General features: G+C 46.8%; 1 protein-coding gene across 1 annotated transcript in view; it reads left to right on the forward strand.

Annotated features, from left to right (window-relative positions):
- The window catches only part of LOC148509304 (zinc metalloproteinase-disintegrin-like ohagin), a 77,126-nt gene that overhangs the window by 54,190 nt on the left and 4,603 nt on the right, over window positions 1-18,333 (forward strand). Inside the window, exons 13-16 of the mRNA XM_088443227.1 lie at window positions 2,451-2,540; window positions 3,555-3,750; window positions 8,533-8,635; window positions 17,393-17,537. Coding sequence (XP_088299353.1) covers window positions 2,451-2,540; window positions 3,555-3,750; window positions 8,533-8,635; window positions 17,393-17,537 — 534 coding nt within the window. The remainder of the gene's footprint in view (window positions 1-2,450; window positions 2,541-3,554; window positions 3,751-8,532; window positions 8,636-17,392; window positions 17,538-18,333) is intronic.

The raw sequence follows: 18,333 nt of genomic DNA on the forward strand, positions 1-18,333 counted from the left end.
GGAGGGTTAGGGGGGGGCAGGGTTAGTAGTACTTACCAAAAACCTCTGTCGGGATTTTCACCCCTGCCGGGCTTCTCACGTTGGGATTTGAACCGCCGGCCATGCGGCCGGCAGTAATATATACCGATTCTGGCCCAAGAAGTCACAGTGCTTGTATACACAGAGGGCTATGGCCCAAGGAGTCACGGTGCTTGTATACAGTATACACAATGGGCTATGGCCCAAGGAGTCACAGTGCTTGTATACACAGAGGGCTAAGGCCCAAGGAGTCACAGTGCTTGTATACACAGAGGGCTATGGCCCAAGGAGTCATAGTGCTTGTATAAAATACACAGTGGAATACATCACAAAAAAAGTTTTTTTTTTAGTTTTTAAAAAATATTTTACTTTTTTTTTTACATTGGAGCAGATGGGCATGAGTACAGCATAGCATACATCAGCATGCCTTGAACACCCAGCCACTTGTGAGTCTGGACACAAACCTCTTTAATCAGCAGAGTATAGTGCAGTCACTTAACAGCACAGCCACTTGTGAGTCTGGAGTCTGGACACAGGCTACTACAGCCACTTTAATCAGCAGAGTAGCGCAGCATACATCAGCGTGCAGTGTGCCCCCTACTGTCACGCTACCAGCACAGAAACTCTGGACACAGCCACTTTAATAGAGACACATTGCAGAGCAGTGCGCAGGTTACGAGTGAACAGTGAAATGGCACCAAGTCCCCGGTCGCGGCACCTTATATTGAAACAAACTCTCGCGAGAATCCGACGTCGGGAGAATGACGTTCGGCCTCGAAGTTAGATCCGAGTCAGGCGGGAACACTCAAGCAGCGGCTCGGGTGGACTCAGATCCCCGACGTTTGGATCGTTTTAGATTCCACAGATTCAGAACCGCTCATCTCTAATAGTTTGTAATTCATAAATTACAGAGAGGTAAAGGTTAAATGATTGCTATTACTGCACAATAAGTATTTCTTTCCGCATCTTCTCAAAGACGTGATGCAAGATTTTGGGAACAAAGGTATTTTTAAGAATTTGCCTTTTGAGAAAAAAATTATTGCAAATATACAGCACAAAATTCATTTGGTAAGGTTTCATTTTTATTTTATGTCTGTTGTAGTTCCTAACTAGACTTGTTTACAGCGCACCTGGGCAGCCATTCTGTGGACCGAGCCAATATTTGAGAGATCTTCCACAGCGATGTGCTGCCATACCATAGATACTGAGGGCCTGATTCTGAGCCAGACGCAGATGCGGCAATGGCTGCGTCGTTTGTAATCGGGACACTTGCGCAGTGCGACTCAGATGCACACGCAGTTCTTAAAACATTGGCCAATTGCATAATGGCATAATGCGTGACTCTCAATCAGGACCCGAACCTCAGAAAATGGCTGCCTGGATTGGGTGTAGACTAGAATCATGTGGTAACCTAAGACATGTCTGCACTTTATATGGCTAATCATGATTTCTTGTTACATAAAATACAAATAAAACATTGGTGTATTCAGTCATTAATTCGTTTTTAGAAAATAGGCCTGTTTCTGAGTAGGATGCAGTGTCAAATGCTGCATGCAGTTGGCCAATGTTTTAAGTCTGAGCCTGTGTCTTTGCAGCGTTGTATCTTCGAGTTTAAGCGCCCGGTGACGGCCATACCTCCACTCAGTGCATGACATCATGCCACAGGGGGCTGGGCCACAATCAACCAGAACAACAGCGCTGCCTGGAGCATCCTCAGGTCCTGAGGACGTTCCGGGCAGCACTGCATCTGTGATTCTGGCTGCTGGGTGCCATTCCAGGCACCCTGCTATCCAGATACAGGGACTGTGGATGGTCAGAGGTGCCGTCTACAAAGCACTGCGCTCTGTGCGGCGGCAACAGTCGCCCATAGCTAGTTGCGGCCCTGTGTCTTAGTAGCACTGCACATGCGTCGTGATTGTCAGCGGTCAGAGACGAAGCGTAGAACCGGACGCATTTTAGTGTGCGTTCATGGGAGGTAACGGGTGGGTGGTGAAGCCAATGCTGGTGTGTCGCTGAAAGCAGCTGCGTCTAAGGACACTGAACCGCTCACACAGGAAGCCGTACTTAGATGGAGAAACTGCATCTGCCATAGGGCGGGTGCAAGTTTTGGTGTGACCGATGGTGGCATCTAAAGACACACGAGACGGTAATGCAAGACACTGCAAGTGGGCATCTCAGCTGTGTGAAAATCGGCCAATGGTATTGGCATAAGAATCAGGAGCATCAGCATCTAATTCAGAACCAGGCCTAATATGTCTTATCTACCACTTACCTGTAAGTAATAAATGCCACAAAAGGCTATAGAACAAGTACAGTTATAAAAGTATATCACATGACTGATAACTGATTGAAATGCAGCGTTATATTGAGTGGATCACTCTGGAGCTGACTCAGATATCACCAGATCACTGGATGTAATCATTGTGTTTTAGGAATGCACCAATCCTTGCTGTGAAGCGGCTACGTGTAAAATGAAAACAGATGCTGAATGCGCAGAAGGCGAATGCTGTGAGAACTGTCAGGTAGGTGGGCCGGCCAGTATAACTATTTGCTTTACAGTGTTATAAGTCAGCATCATACTGTACAATCACTTTCTCATGTATGGAGCATGATGTAGGACAGAGGTGGCCAAACTAGGACCCTAACAGTTCATGTTTCCCATACTACCAGTGGATCTTTTAAAATGTGTCAGTAATCAATGTACCTGTGCAACAGCTAGTAGATCTGGAAAACATGAACTGTTAGGTGTCATTCAGTTTTGCCAAACCTGATGTGGGGATCTGATATAGATCACAATCTGAATCTGGAAGTTGTTCTTAGAATGTTTTTTCTTATTATGATTAATGATTATGGGGTAAATATACATAGGGTCTATAATGCTTTCAGGCCTAGGGGCCTATTCATCAACACTAAAATATCGATGGAGGTAATTAGGTTTAGAACTCGCATGGAGTTCTACCTAATTCCCGGAGGAATTCATCATTCCTCCTCTCCATAACTATCTATTCCGAAAAGCTGTTATTTTTGCGATGAACGCCGTTACGTTCACAAAAGCGGCACATGTGCAGCACTGATTACAGCTGCGGTAACTGTGTCTGTTTGCCCCACCCCCTTTCCGCTCCCCTCCCCCACCTACCTGGCCGCCTGGACCCCGACAGGCTGCAGCTGCGCACCCCAACCTCCCGCCCGGCTTGCTGAAGATTTTTATTTTATTTACTGTGCCAGCCAATCAGCTCCCAACTGTCATTTTTTAAACACAACCTGTGAGATGACAGTTGGGAGCTGATTGGCTGGCACCTTATCACTTTCTTATCACTTTTCAATCTGTCTCCTAACACTGCTTAGTAAATAGACCCCTTAATCTAATGAGAACACCATGCACTGAGAATCTGATGTTTAGTGTAACCCTGTTTACTGTAGTTTTTAAAACTGCAATTTTCAAATCACTCAGCTGGCATAGTACAAAAGTGGGGCTGGGATATAAGTTTGAAGGAAGAGTTTTGCACTAATGAGTGTGGTTTTGGCTGTCGCTGCAGTTTAAGACAGCGGGAGCTGTGTGCAGACCCAGTAGTAATGACTGTGACCTGCCAGACATGTGTGATGGGAATTCCAATCTCTGCACCACCGATCGCTTCAAAGACAATGGAGTCTCCTGTATGGATGGCCAGGGGTACTGTTACAATGGGATGTGTCCAACCCTGAAGAACCAGTGCATTGATCTTTGGGGACCAGGTGATTGATAGCATATTGTATTAAATCATATTCATGGGGCAGCATGATTGGTGTAATGGTTAGCATTAGTGCCTCACAGCACTGAGGTCTTGGGTTCGATTCCCATCATGGCCCTAACTGTAATCTCCACTGGGGCAGAGACTGAAGTGAATGGCCAACTATTCTCTGTAAAGCGCTGCGGAATAAGTGTGTGATATTGAAATAATAATAATGTTATGCCCTTGTTTTCACTTCAGCTAATACAAGGAAAGGGTCACTGCTGGCAATAATTGTTATCACCAAACAGGGGCGCTACACAGCATCACTGTGACCCAGAGCAAAATCTGGGGGAGGATCCAGCAAGACCCACTATCTCCTGAGCGAGGCCCCCGGTCATGCTCCTCTGCAAGGGAAGATGAAAACTGGGCTTCATTGCCCAAGCATGGTGCCCTGTAATACTCATAAAGACCTGTGCAGAGCCTTTAGGGGTGTTGTAGATGTGTGCTGTATGTGGATGGCAGAAGTTGCATCATTGCCATCCTCTTGTTATACAAGAAGTGTTTATTATACAGGAAATGCTTCTATAGCCATTGTTCAGCATGACTTGCAGCTAGTAATAGTAATAGAACACTTCTGCAGTTCTCCACAGTCCTGTGGTGATTTGCACACAGATGGCGTCAGGAGTCTGGCTATGATGGCACAAGGTCTTCGACTCCGCTGGTTTGCCATTGCTCAAATTCAAGAAGGAATGGCACATGTACTGCTGTGCAGGACTCTCACAAGTCAAAAAAGGTACAGGCATATACCCTGCTCAACCTAGCTGAGGCTGATGATGATGATCACACCTTTGTCTATTCAGAGGGGGAAGATCAGGAGGACCCAGAAACACGAATAAAACAGTATGAAGAGATATACTTACCACCAGCGAAAAATGTTATAATGGACAGACCTGCTTTTACCACTGCTGTGCAGGGCCCCTCTCAGAGTATCCAGTCATCTGCTGTCAGACTGAAGCTATAAATGTGATTATGGTGCACTGCAGTCCTCAGGGGTAAGTATTGCAGAGGGGTGCCAGGCTGGAGAGGCGTCTGCTTTCTTAGAGCCTTTGCAGCTGCACTCGCTGTGCTGCTGCACCTGTAATAAGCAGGCTGAGGCAGTCAATGCAGCAGTGCCATGGGCAGGCCTAGCAGGGCAAACTGATATCAGTGCCCTGCATTGCCTGCCCTGAGAGGGAGGAGCTAGTTCTTTCCCCAGCCTTGTTAAATTGTTATAAGCAGCGGCACTGCCAGCAATAGCTTGTAGACCGGCAGTTTACCTGCACGCCGCGTGCGCACACCCACTCTCTCTGGATATGGTGTGCTGTGCCCAAGAAGAGGAGCAATGGAGGAGCTGCCTCAGCTGCGCACCGCAACGCCAGGAGGAGGACTCGCTGTAGTGAGAGAGAGAGACAGCAGGAAGCTGCCTGTCCCTGACGGAGGTGAGGGCACCAGTCAGCCAGCGTTAAGCTAAGCGTGTAGATTTCAGTTAATTAAGTACATATCTGATGCTGCAGGGGAGGGGGAGAGGGACGGGGTTTATTGCATATAATAGTGTGCACTCTGCAATGAAAAATGGTTAAAAGGTACTTTTGTAGAAGGGTGCAGATTTATAGCTGAAGATCCAAGCACTGGTCCTGCCTCCAGCGTACAAACCCCAAATTACATATTGACTGCTATTACACTGTGAATCTAATCTCTTATGGTGGCCAGGTAATCAATACCATGGGCCACTCTGCAATCCACAAATTTCCTGCTGCAGTTTCATATAGAGGATAGTAATGTAGAACCACTCCTAGGTATGCCGGACAGTATAAAACCGGGATTAATAACTTTAAGTGCTGATGTGCCTGTCATTCAACACAATGTTCCAGAGTTAAAAGACTTTGCTGATCTGTTGAGTTGTAATACAATTGGGAAACTCCCAGTCACTTATCACATGTGTTTAGATGAGACTGTTTCTGCCCCAGTATGTTCTCCCAAATGTATGCCTCTGGCCATGAAGGACAACATGATAGAGGAGTTAAATCACATGACAGCATTGGGCATCATTGCTCCAGTGGTAGAAGCCACCTCATGGGTGTTGGCTATGGTTACTGCAGTAAGATGGCTCAGTACCCATCTACATTCACCCTGTGCCTCTGAACAAAGGGTCTGATTCAGAGATGGTCGGATTTGCAGAGCCGCACACAAGCAGATGTGCAAATCCGTCCAACTAGGATGCAAATTGTGAAGGAGGTGTCAGACATTTCCTTGCTGCATTTGTGATCCCAGTACTGACGACCGACGACGCAGGCTGGGAACTTCATCGCAACCGGTTGCTCCTTTGGTCAGGCTGCGGGAGCTGAAGCTTCCTGCAATCCAAACGGGAGCTGGTCACATAAGAGGCCAGGAATTTGCATCCGCCAAAACAGGCCCTGAAAACGGGGGCGACACTCCCCGCTCCGCCCCCCAAAAGCCACAACATATCAGCAATCGCAGGCACAGACCCAGAAATATCGGAGATGTACGTTCATCATCGGATGAACGTACATCTTTGATTTAGGCCCAAAGCTCTGATGAGACCGGATCACCCCCTTAGAACTATGGAGCAAGTAATAGTTAATATGCCAAGATATATGGATTCTGACAGATCACATTGGACAAGGAGTCATCCGACACCTGTGAGCAGGTGAACACTGCATATTGATGAATATGCACCACAGTGCAGTTCATGCTCTGATCTGCATTATTATTTTGTCCAGTAGATGGCACTGTTGCAGTATCCATGCTATTAGCCAATAGCCACACACCCAATGTATTGAAGTCTACAGATTCTGCAATACACAATGCACAATCATTACAATGAATGCGATTTAATTCAGAGGAAGTTGAATATGGCCGGGAAAGAGCTCCAAGAGCTATTCAATTCACTGCGATGTTTACTCTGACGGGAAGCAGTTAAGTTGGAAAATGCTGGTTCTCGCGAATTAACCTGGGTGTTTAGTCATAAGAACCGGCATTCTATAACTAAAGTGCAGACCGCGGGGCTGTTAGCACTACGCTAAGCAGGAAAGCAGCCTTGTGGCTGACATTTTAGTTGGATTTCTCCTCAGACCCTCAATAGGGTGCGAGAAGGGAATTGGTATGAAATACCGACGGCAGCGTCAGGCCGACAGTGGACAGATCCCGGCAGCGGCAGCCCGACAGCGCTGGAAATCACGATCGTCCCCAGGTAAGTATAAACTAACCTACCCCCCTAACCCTAACCCTCCATTAGGGGTGCCTAACCCTAACCCTAACCTCCCCCCCAAGTGCCTAACCCTAATCCCCCCTCTAAGTGCCTAAACCTAACCCCCCTTCCCTGCTGCCTAAACCTAAGTCCCCCGGGGGGTGCCTAACCCTAACCTCCACTCGGGGGTGCCTAACCCTAACTCTCCCCCTAGCCTAACACTAACCTCCTGGGGGATGCCAAACCCTAAGTACCCCCGGGAGCCCTAACCTTCCTCCCCCCGCGGCTGTCCGCTTGCGGCGCCCGGAATCCCTTCGATCAGGATGCCGGGCGCCGGTCTCCAGGCGTCGGTGAAATGAGATGTAGACGCCGGTCATTTCACTCTCGCCGGGATATGACAGTCGGGAAGCCGGCTGTCGGTATAATGTCAGCCGGCTTCCCGATTGCATCCCGTGAGAAGAAATCATTAGTCGGACTAAACAGCACACTGAACTGAATAGCTCCGGGTGCTCACTCCCGCCGCTATTTAATTCCCGCTGAATTGAATCGTCCCAAATGTTGCTCATTGCTAAAGCAGCAATTCTAAACATGTTGTGGTTTTTTTTTACATAAATCACTGTGGCAGGCTACAAGAATAACTTTTCTAATTATCATTTTTCCTTGGATTGTTTCTGTAGGATGCTATTAATGATTCATAACTCTGCAGCGTTTCAACAGTGTCATGTGACTACAATGACAACCACAGTCACATTGCACAAAATGTATTGAGCAGTGAGTTCTATGAAACCCTCCTTCAACTTTTCCCTCCTCTGCAATGGCCTGACATGTTTAGAGCTGTGAGTCTGTGGGCCTGATTCAGCATCGTACTACGCAGCGCAACTGCACCTTTATTATAGCGATACAGTTGATGGGATTAGCACAGAGCCGTCCTTCGGCTGCGGCGCTAATCTGCCGCTGTGCATACAAAGAAGCACCATTGGGTATTGCTCCACGGAAGTGCGGAATGTCCGTCTGAACACTGCCGCCAAAATATGTGCAACTGCGGAAAGAACACCACAACACATCAGCGTTTGGCTAGCTACTCCCCTTTTACCTCCCAGGAACGGCCACCGAAATTGCCTCTCTCTGCGTCTTAATTCATTCTGCGTCCTCTTGCAGTAACCATCCAGACGCATGAAAGCTCATATTTGTCTACTGTACACAAATTGGTTGGTAGTCAGGTGCCTCTATAAAGCAGTTTGCGATTATTCATGTTATCATGGCTCTGCCTCAACACTGCATTGTACAGTGGGGAGGGGGACAATGCAATTCACTGTGCCACCCCCCACCCACCCCACCCCACCCATAACTTCATCCTTCAATTTCACTCTGGCATCTCCTGGGAATCATGAGAAAAAAAATTGGCAAGTATAAGAACGCCGTACTTGTTGCTGTTGATAAAGGATAATAAAAAAGCATGAGGTTGGAGCAATACCTGCCGTGCCATGTGAGTGGTAATGTAACCTCTACAGTGCTACACTTTCAAATGCATTATTATCCTAGCATCTTATCTTTCAGGTGGAGGAGTAGCTAATGATTCCTGCTACAATATGAATACAGCAGGGAAGATCTATGGCCACTGTAAGCAGACTAATGAAAACTACATAGCTTGTGACAAAGGGTGAGTGGTAATACTGCAAGTCCAGCATCAAGATCAGCAATGACTGTTGTTGTCTTCTCATAAAGTATTTAAATCAAACATACTAATTTTTTTTATTAAAAATTTAAGCTACACGCTAATTAATTCTAATTCAAGGCCTTGTCAAAAGTAAAATTTTGACAGAAATGTTGGCATTAAGCAGGGTATAGCTTAAATTTTTTTAAGCCCTGAAATGCTGCCATTTAGTATTGTTATTTTACGTATTCCTTTTGGACTGTATTGGAAGGCAACCTGGCAAGTATTACACTTTGTAAACTTCTATGAGTGCCAGTCTCATGTTATATAACATAATAGAGTAAGTACTTGCAGAAAAGTGGAATCCCTTGACAGGGGCTGAAAGATCAATGTTTTGTACAAAATCTAAACTAAGGGCCTGATTCAGCACGGATCGCAACTGCAACGGCGTACGGAGATGGTTGTTGCGCACTGCACATGCCTATGCAACGCAGTGCAAGTGTGTGACTGAAGCATTGCGATTACACAGACTACGGAAAGCCATCGCAGAGTGAGTGACAGGTAGTCAGGTTCTGGCGGTGATGATAGGGGGGTGGTAGGAGAAATGCAGGCGTGCCTGTCTGTTTGAACGTTGTTGCGTGGGCGTGCATAAATTAGCCACTGCGACGTCATACGCAGCTTGTGTTCTCACTGCGTGCGACGAGGTTAGCAATTTCTTAGTAAGGTCAGACCTGTTGTAATTGTGAGTGAGGGGCCGATGTTACTTGATGTTCCCGATGTATACGCAGGACTGCACAGTATTACGGATGTGAGATGGCGGTAGTGGGCGTCTCTATGCTGGCTGTGCAATGGCTTTGCGATTGCAATCATTAGCATATTGTCGCAGCGATCCGTGCTGAATACGACCCTAAAACCCTATGTTTTATTATGGCGAGTGCAGAGCCTTCTGTGATTTTTATATTAGACAATATGGTCACAAACCATGTGCACCCCATGTTTTGGAGAGTGCACTATGTGCACACTATAATTTGCAGAGTGCGGTGGATCAATGCCGTTTGTATATAAAACAATATGGCACTGAATGAAGATATAGGACCTCATTCAGAGTCGGTCGTTGCGGCCGCACGGTCGTACACAGCCGATGTTCGCTAAACTGCGCATGCGTAAAGTTCGCAATGCGCGTGCGCAAACTAGCTGCTACGATCAGAAATTTCTCTCTCCTTGAACACAGCCAGGTCGTTAGTTTGAGTGACAGAATGAACCGTTTGTGGGTGGTAACAGGGGAAGGTGCTTGAAAACGGGGGAGTGGAGATCCGAACGCAGGCGTGCCTGACTATGCGAACGGCGTTTTAATGGGAGTGCATAATTAACAAAGTAGTGTCATGGCACACATGACATTGTGGTTATTGCACTGACTAGATCGTAGTGCTTAAGAGAGGGTATGGTCAGCCTTAAGCTCTACGATCAGCTCCGATGGGTCCCGATGGTCGCGATTAATCCTTATATCCCAGGAGATGACGTGTGTTGTGATCGAGAAGGGGGCGTTATTTAGTCTTACGGCCGCTTCTTACCCTCGGTCGTTCAGCTAACGATCTCATCTTAGGACCGCAACTTGTGATTGCTTCATTTGCATATCCGGCCCCTTTCCCCTACGACCGTGCGGCCGCAACGACCGTCTCTGAATGAGGTCCATAATCTCTAAGAGAAAATAGAAAAAGTTTATCAATATAATGTGCACACAACAAGAAATCCAACATAAATGGTGATAGTGATTGCCTAGTAAACTTGTTCCAGGATGGCAGCCAATCTTGAACCACACCAAGGGCAAAATGTAATAGGGCGCGAGTCTTACTGCTAAAAATGTGCAAGTTTAAAACTCGCACATGTAATAGGCTGCGAGAACATGCAAACTCGCATTAAACTCGCATTTCCACTTCTCGCATGGCCCAAACACGCATCCAGATGTTTTCCCATTAAAAACATACAACTTGCTGGATGTACTGTAATAGGGTGCGACTTTTAAACTCACACAAAACTAGTAAAAATGCCGATATTAACGCAGATTGAGCGATTATTAGCTTTTACACATGCGTGTAAGCCGCACTGCCCACACGCAGCAATTGAATTGCGATTAAGCTCACACAGAGGATTCACTCGCATAGTGAGTTACAGGTAGTCAGCGTTTTTCGGGGAGGTAACAGGTGATTAAAAATATGCAGACGTGTCGGACCATTTAAACACTGTTTTCTAGGCGTACATAAGTTAGCCACTGCAATCTTGGAGACTCATTATGTCTGCGACAGCTTAGACTTACTCAGAAGGCTACCATGGCCGCCTGATCTGCGCTCGATGTTTCCGGTTTTGTGCGTGAGCGGCGGATGTGAGATGCTGTCAGTGGGTGTCTGTAAGCACTGGATGGCGAGTGAGTCATTAGCATATTTTCACATTTGCAATCTGTGAGAGATCACAGCTTTGATGGCATTTGTGCCCACATCTGAATAAGGCCCATAGTGTAATTCTATTTAGGTAAAAAGCAATTACCAAAATAAACAATGGAATTATACATACAATGTGTATATACCTGGAAAGGTATGGCTTATCTGAATATAATCGGAAGATATCAGGCAAAGACATTGTATACCCAATGAGTTTCGTCCTGGTGCAAAAGCAGTGACAAAGATTTCCTCGGGGGCAAGTCTGAGTGCGCCAGGACAAAGAGTGCTGGGTATACGTTGGGTATATATATAATATATTGTGATAGGATCACTGGTAAAGTGGTCTGTGGCAGGTACATTTGTCCCAGATTCCTGTCTTTTGTGTTTTAAACCCCCAGGAGAAAGTCTGCAGTGTAGCAGGCTTGAGTTTCGGCCACTCCAGGTTTTGGTTCTCGCAGCCTGGTAACAGGCTTGATTGGGTTCCCACCTGAGGGTGGCCAATATAAGCCTAGTGTGTTGAGGGCTGATTGTCTCACCTGGGAGAGCAGACAGGGAGTTTGCTCAGAGACACTTGGAAAACCTATCTGTGAGTACTGTGCTGTGCTTTGTTGCTGGCGAGGGCATTAGGCCCTGCCAGGTTCTGGTAGTGAGGGAACTACCTGTGAAGTTAGTGCCCCGACAGGGCTAGGATTTACATTTATGTTTTCTTTATATTTCTGTCATTGTACAATAAAGACTGGCGCCGACCAGCTTGTACTTGCATTCAGACTGGTGTGCTGCTTCCCTGCTGCTGTGTGTGTGTGTGTAAGGAAGGAGTCCTCTACCCAGGAGAGGGACCCCCTAACCTAACTGTGTCACAATATGGTGGAGAATGCGGGCAACCACACACACTGAAGTTGCAGCGAGAGGAAAACTTTCCTTTTAAAAATTAAAGGGACAGACACCCAATTTGTGAGTGTGGAAATAACACTGTGTCCTTGAAGTCCCATAGAGGAGGCGTCAGCCAATGCTCAGAGAGGCAAGGTTCAGCTTCCAACCTACACCCCAGAACAAAATGGAGGAAATTATTAAGGCCTTGCTCCAAGCTACAGCAGCTCAACAGGAGACAAACAAACTTCAGCAGGAAGCTACAGCAGCTCAGCAGGAATCCCCCAGGGTGCAACTGTTGGCCTTGGAGACAGCCCAGAGGCAACCACAGTTCGCCATCGAGGAAACCCGCCAGGCCTTAGCGGAAAACAGCCAGGCCATAAGAGAGGTGGTACAGCACCTGGTCGCCCGGCCCAGAGATGTTAATACTGGTCCTCCCACCACCACCACTTACTCCGTACGAGCCAGTCACTTCCTCCAAAAGATGACTTCGGGCGATGATATGGAGGCCTATCTCGCCGCATTTGAAAGAACGGCCGAAAGGGAGAGTTGGCCCCAGGAGCAGTGGGCAAGTCTGGTGGCACCTTTTTTGTCTGGGGAGCCACAAAAAGCATATTTCGACTTATGCCTGGCTGATGGCAAGGACTATAAAAAACTAAAACAGGAGATCCTAACTCGCTTGGGAGTCACCACCTTTGTTCGTGCCCAACGGGTCCACCGCTGGGAGTTCCATAAGGACAAGCCTCCACGTTCACAGATGCATGACCTCGTCCATCTGTCCTCAAAATGGCTACAGCCCGAGACGCTGACGGGACCACAGATCGTGGAAAGGGTCGTGATGGACCGGTACCTGCGATCATTACCTGTGACTCTGCGCAAGTGGGTGAGCCATGCAGACCCTAAGTCCGCGGACCAGTTGGTCGAGCTGGTGGAGAGGTACGTGGCGGCTGAGGAGCTGATGAGTATGCCCCACCGAGCCCCGATGGCGCACCGGCGAACTCCCAGAGACACTGGTAAGACTGTTCCAGGGGAGAAGGGTGCTGGGCGGTGGAATGTACCTAAGACTGAGGGTGTAGAACCTGGAGACAGGCCTACCAGGCCGGGAAGGTTCTTGCCCCGTAAACGACTAGACATTAATATGACTCAGTGTTTCCGATGTGGTGGCTTCGGCCATATTGCCGCTAATTGTGAACTTACAACTGAACCTATGCAATGTGATACTGCTCATGTCTACCGCAGGGGGTCTTTCTTTGCACAGATAGCCTGTACGGCTGACCGGCAGGCTGAGACTGATAAGCACATGTGTGTACTCATTGTAGATGGCAACCGAGTAGAGGCACTGTTAGACTCTGGTAGCTTGGTGACACTTATAAAAGCTGAGCTGGTGAACCCCTTGAGGCATACAGGGAAAACTGTTGGCGTGACCTGCATACATGTGGATACTCGATATTATATTACGGCCGAGGTGAACATCGAGACACCATGTGGCTCTGCTATAGTTTCTGTGGGTTTGGTGCATGGTCTGGTGTATGATGCAATATTGGGGAGAGACTTTGCTCACTTCTGGAAGTTGTGGGAAAGCCATTTTGTTCCAGAGGTGAACAACCCCGATCCATTTGAGAAGGTTGTCGATGTAGTGGAGGAGGGAGTTTCTTCTGAGTCAGAGTTATTCCCTTTTTCTACTATGGTTGGCGAACTAGAGAATGCGGAACGTGACGGTGGCCCGCCAACTGATGTGCTACCCATTGAGGTGGGAAGTGTTGTTGGGCCAGGTGATCGTCTGCCTGATTTAGAGGTCAGAAGAGAGGTCTTTGCCGTGGAGCAGTTGAATGACCCTACTTTGGTAAAAGCCAGGGAGAATGTAAAAGTAGTTGATGGTAAACCCGTAGACTCTGATAGTCCTTTGTCCTATCCCCACATGGCAATGTGTCAGGATTTGTTATATCAGGTGACTAAGAAGGGGGAAGATATTGTGGAACAACTAATAGTTCCCAAAGCCTACAGAAGAACAGTGTTGGATCTGGCCCATGGTCATATAACGGCAGGCCATCTAGGGGTAGAGAAAACCACTGAGCGAATAATGCAGAGGTTTTTCTGGTCCGGGCTTCATAAAGAGGTATCTGACTTTTGCGCATCCTGCCCTGAGTGTCAATATCATGCTCCCAGGCCACATTTTAAGGGTCCACTAGTTCCATTGCCTATCATAGAGGTGCCGTTTAAAAGAATAGCGATGGATTTGGTTGGACCCTTAATGAAGTCTGCCAGGGGACACCAGTATATTCTGGTCATAATGGATTACGCTACCAGGTACCCGGAAGCGATCCCGTTGCGCAATACGTCAACCAAGACCATTGCCAGAGAGCTAGTTCATGTCTTTAGCAGGCTGGGTATACCTAAGGAGATACTAACTGACCAGGGTACACCGTTTATGTCCAAAGTCATGAAAGAGTTATGCCGCCTGTTCAAAATCGAACAGTTAAGAACTTCGGTTTATCACCCCCAAACCGATGGGCTGGTCGAGAGGTTTAACAAGACGTTAAAACACATGCTTAGGAAAGTGGTCAACAAGGATGGTAGGGATTGGGACTACTTATTGCCGTATTTATTGTTGGCCATAAGAGAAGTTCCCCAGTCCTCCACCGGGTTTTCACCCTTCGACTTGTTGTATGGGAGACACCCAAGGGGGTTACTAGACATTGCCAAAGAGACATGGGAGGGGCAGTCTAGTCCTTACAAAACGGTGATTGAGTATGTTTCTCAAATGCAGGAGAGAATTGCCGCGGTAGTGCCGATAGTGAGAGAGCACCTGGAACAGGCTCAACAGGCACAGCAGAGGGTATACAACCGCAATGCTCGGTTACGCAGCTTTGCTCCTGGGGACAGAGTGTTAGTATTGGTTCCCACTGTGGAAAATAAACTTTTGGCTAAATGGCAAGGGCCCTTTGAAATCTTAGAAAGAGTGGGGCAGGTCAATTACAAAGTTTACCAGCCGGGGAAAAGAAAGCCAAAACAGATATACCATATAAATCTGTTAAAGCCCTGGAAAGATAGAACGGTACTGTCGGCCGTCCGAGACCCTCCAGTAAGTCCAGGGCCCTTAGTTCCCGAAGTAACAGTGGCAAAAACCCTGTCGGCAATTCAACAACAAGAGGTCAAGGAGTTTCTGATTAGAAATAGGGTGCTGTTCTCTGACGTACCTGGGAAAACCTCGGTCATTAAACATGACATCATCACTGACCCAGGGGTTAAAGTTAATCTAAAGCCCAATAGGTTACCAGAAGCACAAAGAGAATCGGTGTCGAAAGAAATTAAAAATATGCTAGAGTTAGGGGTTATTGAAGAATCGCATAGTGAATGGTCAAGTCCCATTGTGTTGATTCCAAAGCCCGACGGGAGTGTGCGTTTCTGCAATGACTTCCGAAAGTTGAACAGTGTTTAAAAATTCAGTGCCTACCCGATGCCAAGAGTGGATGAACTGATTGAGAGACTAGGGACGGCAAGGTATTTAACCACTCTTGACCTAACCAAAGGGTATTGGCAAGTACCATTAACCGAGTACCGTTAACCGAGAGCGCCAAACAAAAGACAGCTTTTTCAGCGCCAGAGGGCTTGTTTCAGTACAAAATGTTGCCCTTGGGCTACATGGGGCACCTGCTACCTTCCAAAGAATGATGGACAGGATTCAAGGCCCCATAGACTGTATGCGGCTGCTTATCTGGATGACGTGGTCGTTCATAGTCCTGATTGGCAAACTCACTTACCCAGGGTACAAGCAGTGTTGGACTCCATCTATAAGGCAAGTTTGACAGCCAACCCAAAAAAGTGTTGTCTAGGCATGGAGGAAGTAAAATATCTGGGATACACCATTGGCAGAGGCCTGATAAAGCCTCAGCTCAATAAAGTTGATGCCATACAAAACTGGCCATGGCCTCTGAATAAGAAGCAGGTGAGAGCCTTCTTGGGAATTACGGGGTACTACAGGAGGTTTATACCCAACTTTGCCACCATGGCAGTCCCACTGACTGACCTAACCAAAGGCAAACAAAAAGTCATGGTAGAATGGAGTCCTGAGGCAGAGAAAGCTTTTCAGGAGTTGAAAGTAGCGTTGTGTTCCCAACCAGTCCTGATGACTCCTAATTTTGAAAGGGAATTCATAGTACAAACCGATGCATCAGAAGTAGGTATAGGAGCGGTCCTGTCCCAGAACAAGGAGGGTGAGGAACACCCTATTTTCTATCTTAGCAGAAAGTTGAATATACATGAGAGAAACTATGCCACAGTGGAGAAGGAGGCGTTGGCTATAAAGTGGGCGTTAGAGGCTCTCAGGTACTACTTGGTCGGAAGAAAGTTCAAATTGATCACTGACCATGCCCCTCTGAAGTGGATGTCTGAAAATAAGGACCGTAATGCGAGAATTACAAGATGGTTCTTGGCGTTACAAACTTTTACATTTTCAGTGGAACACAGGCCAGGAAGCCAGCTGGCCAAGGCCAATGCTGACGCGTTGTCACGCGTTCATTGTTTGGGGGCTTCAGTTGTTCCGCCCCACAGGTCAAAACAAAGGGGGGGGATATGTGATAGGATCACTGGTAAAGTGGTCTGTGGCAGGTACATTTGTCCCAGATTCCTGTCTTTTGTGTTTTAAACCCCCAGGAGAAAGTCTGCAGTGTAGCAGGCTTGAGTTTCGGCTTTTTGAAAAGCCGGTTTGGGACCTGGGGGTTGTGGGTGAGAGGAGAGGGAGGGCTCCACCCACGGCCACTCCAGGTTTTGGTTCTCGCAGCCTGCTAACAGGCTTGATTGGGTTCCCACCTGAGGGTGGCCAATATAAGCCTAGTGTGTTGAGGGCTGATTGTCTTACCTGGGAGAGCAGACAGGGAGTTTGCTCAGAGACACTTGGAAAACCTATCTGTGAGTACTGTGCTGTGCTTTGTTGCTGGCGAGGGCATTAGGCCCTGCCAGGTTCTGGTAGTGAGGGAACTACCTGTGAAGTTAATGCCCCGACAGGGCTAGGATTTACATTTATGTTTTCTTTATATTTCTGTCATTGTACAATAAAGACTGGCGCCGACCAGCTTGTACTTGCATCCAGACTGGTGTGCTGCTTCCCTGCTGCTGTGTGTGTGTGTGTGTGTGTGTGTAAGGAAGGAGTCCTCTACCCAGGAGAGGGACCCCCTAACCTAACTGTCTCACAATATATATATATATATATATATATATATATATATATATATATATATATATGTGTGTGTAATGTGTAGATATATATATACTTTCTTGAACAATTGGCGGAATTATGGACATCCTTTCACTTTATAAAGAAGCATAATAGAAAACAATGAGAGTGCCCCAATCTGTTATTATGAAATATTCATTCCCCCGCAGTCATTTCTGGATTCCTTTTCAGTCCTTGTATCTGCCTGATTGTGATTTGCTGGACAATTCTGTACTTTTTCCTATACAGGGATGTAATGTGCGGACTGCTGTACTGCTTTGGCTGCAGTGACTACCCAAATGTCGATGCCAATGTGGTTTTCTTTGAAAAGTGTAGAGGGGTCTTGGATCCTGCTGGCATGGTGAAGAACGGAACAAAGTGTGGAGATAATATGGTTGGTATCTGCATCTACTTTAAGCCTTTCCTCCATGGCTTCTTACGGGTTTATAGTATGCGATCATCATATCAGCTCCAGGTATATAGGAGTACTCCAGAAATTCCATACACCACATTTGCTTCTGGGGGAAAGAAATATCATCATTATTATTATATGAAAACTATTATCGTATTATGTACACACTGCAAGATTGTATTAGAAGGGCACAGTCCTTTTGGATTGAACGCATGTGTAGTATCTATTGGCTTATAGCCCCTGCAGTCAGATGCCTAATTGCACGTTCACCATGTATTACTCTGCTGTTGCACTGACTTTCCCTCATGGTTAATGACTTAAGAAAACAATTAAATGTCTTATCATTAATGGCAGGAGACAGATAACACAACTGTGCATGACACGTACAACACTAATGAGCTCAGACACTATGGTTAGGGTCTGGGGTTTGGGGTTAGGGTTAAAATTGAGTCAGTGTTGATGATTTGATAATTTGCAAGTTGACCTTGTGGTTGTCGACATTCTGAAACTCTGTTATTGTTGACAAAACATTCTGAGACCTATTAAATATACAGCACAGTCTGTTCAGGGTCGCTCACACAAATTATAGGTGCTGTGGCTCTGTGGCTGAAGTAGTCTCTGGCTACAATCTCACTTAGGAGTCAGGACAGTAGGGTTAGTAGTTCCTCTTGGTGTGAGAATTGTATAAATGCACCCCTAGCTCAGACATGCAACCTGCCATTATTAGTCACCCAGGGGCTTATTCAGATTCTACACACAAGTTATCTGCAATTGCACT

Source organism: Taudactylus pleione, unplaced genomic scaffold (assembly GCF_031769625.1).
Source record: "Taudactylus pleione unplaced genomic scaffold, aTauple2 ptg000329l, whole genome shotgun sequence".
NCBI lineage: Eukaryota > Metazoa > Chordata > Amphibia > Anura > Myobatrachidae > Taudactylus > Taudactylus pleione.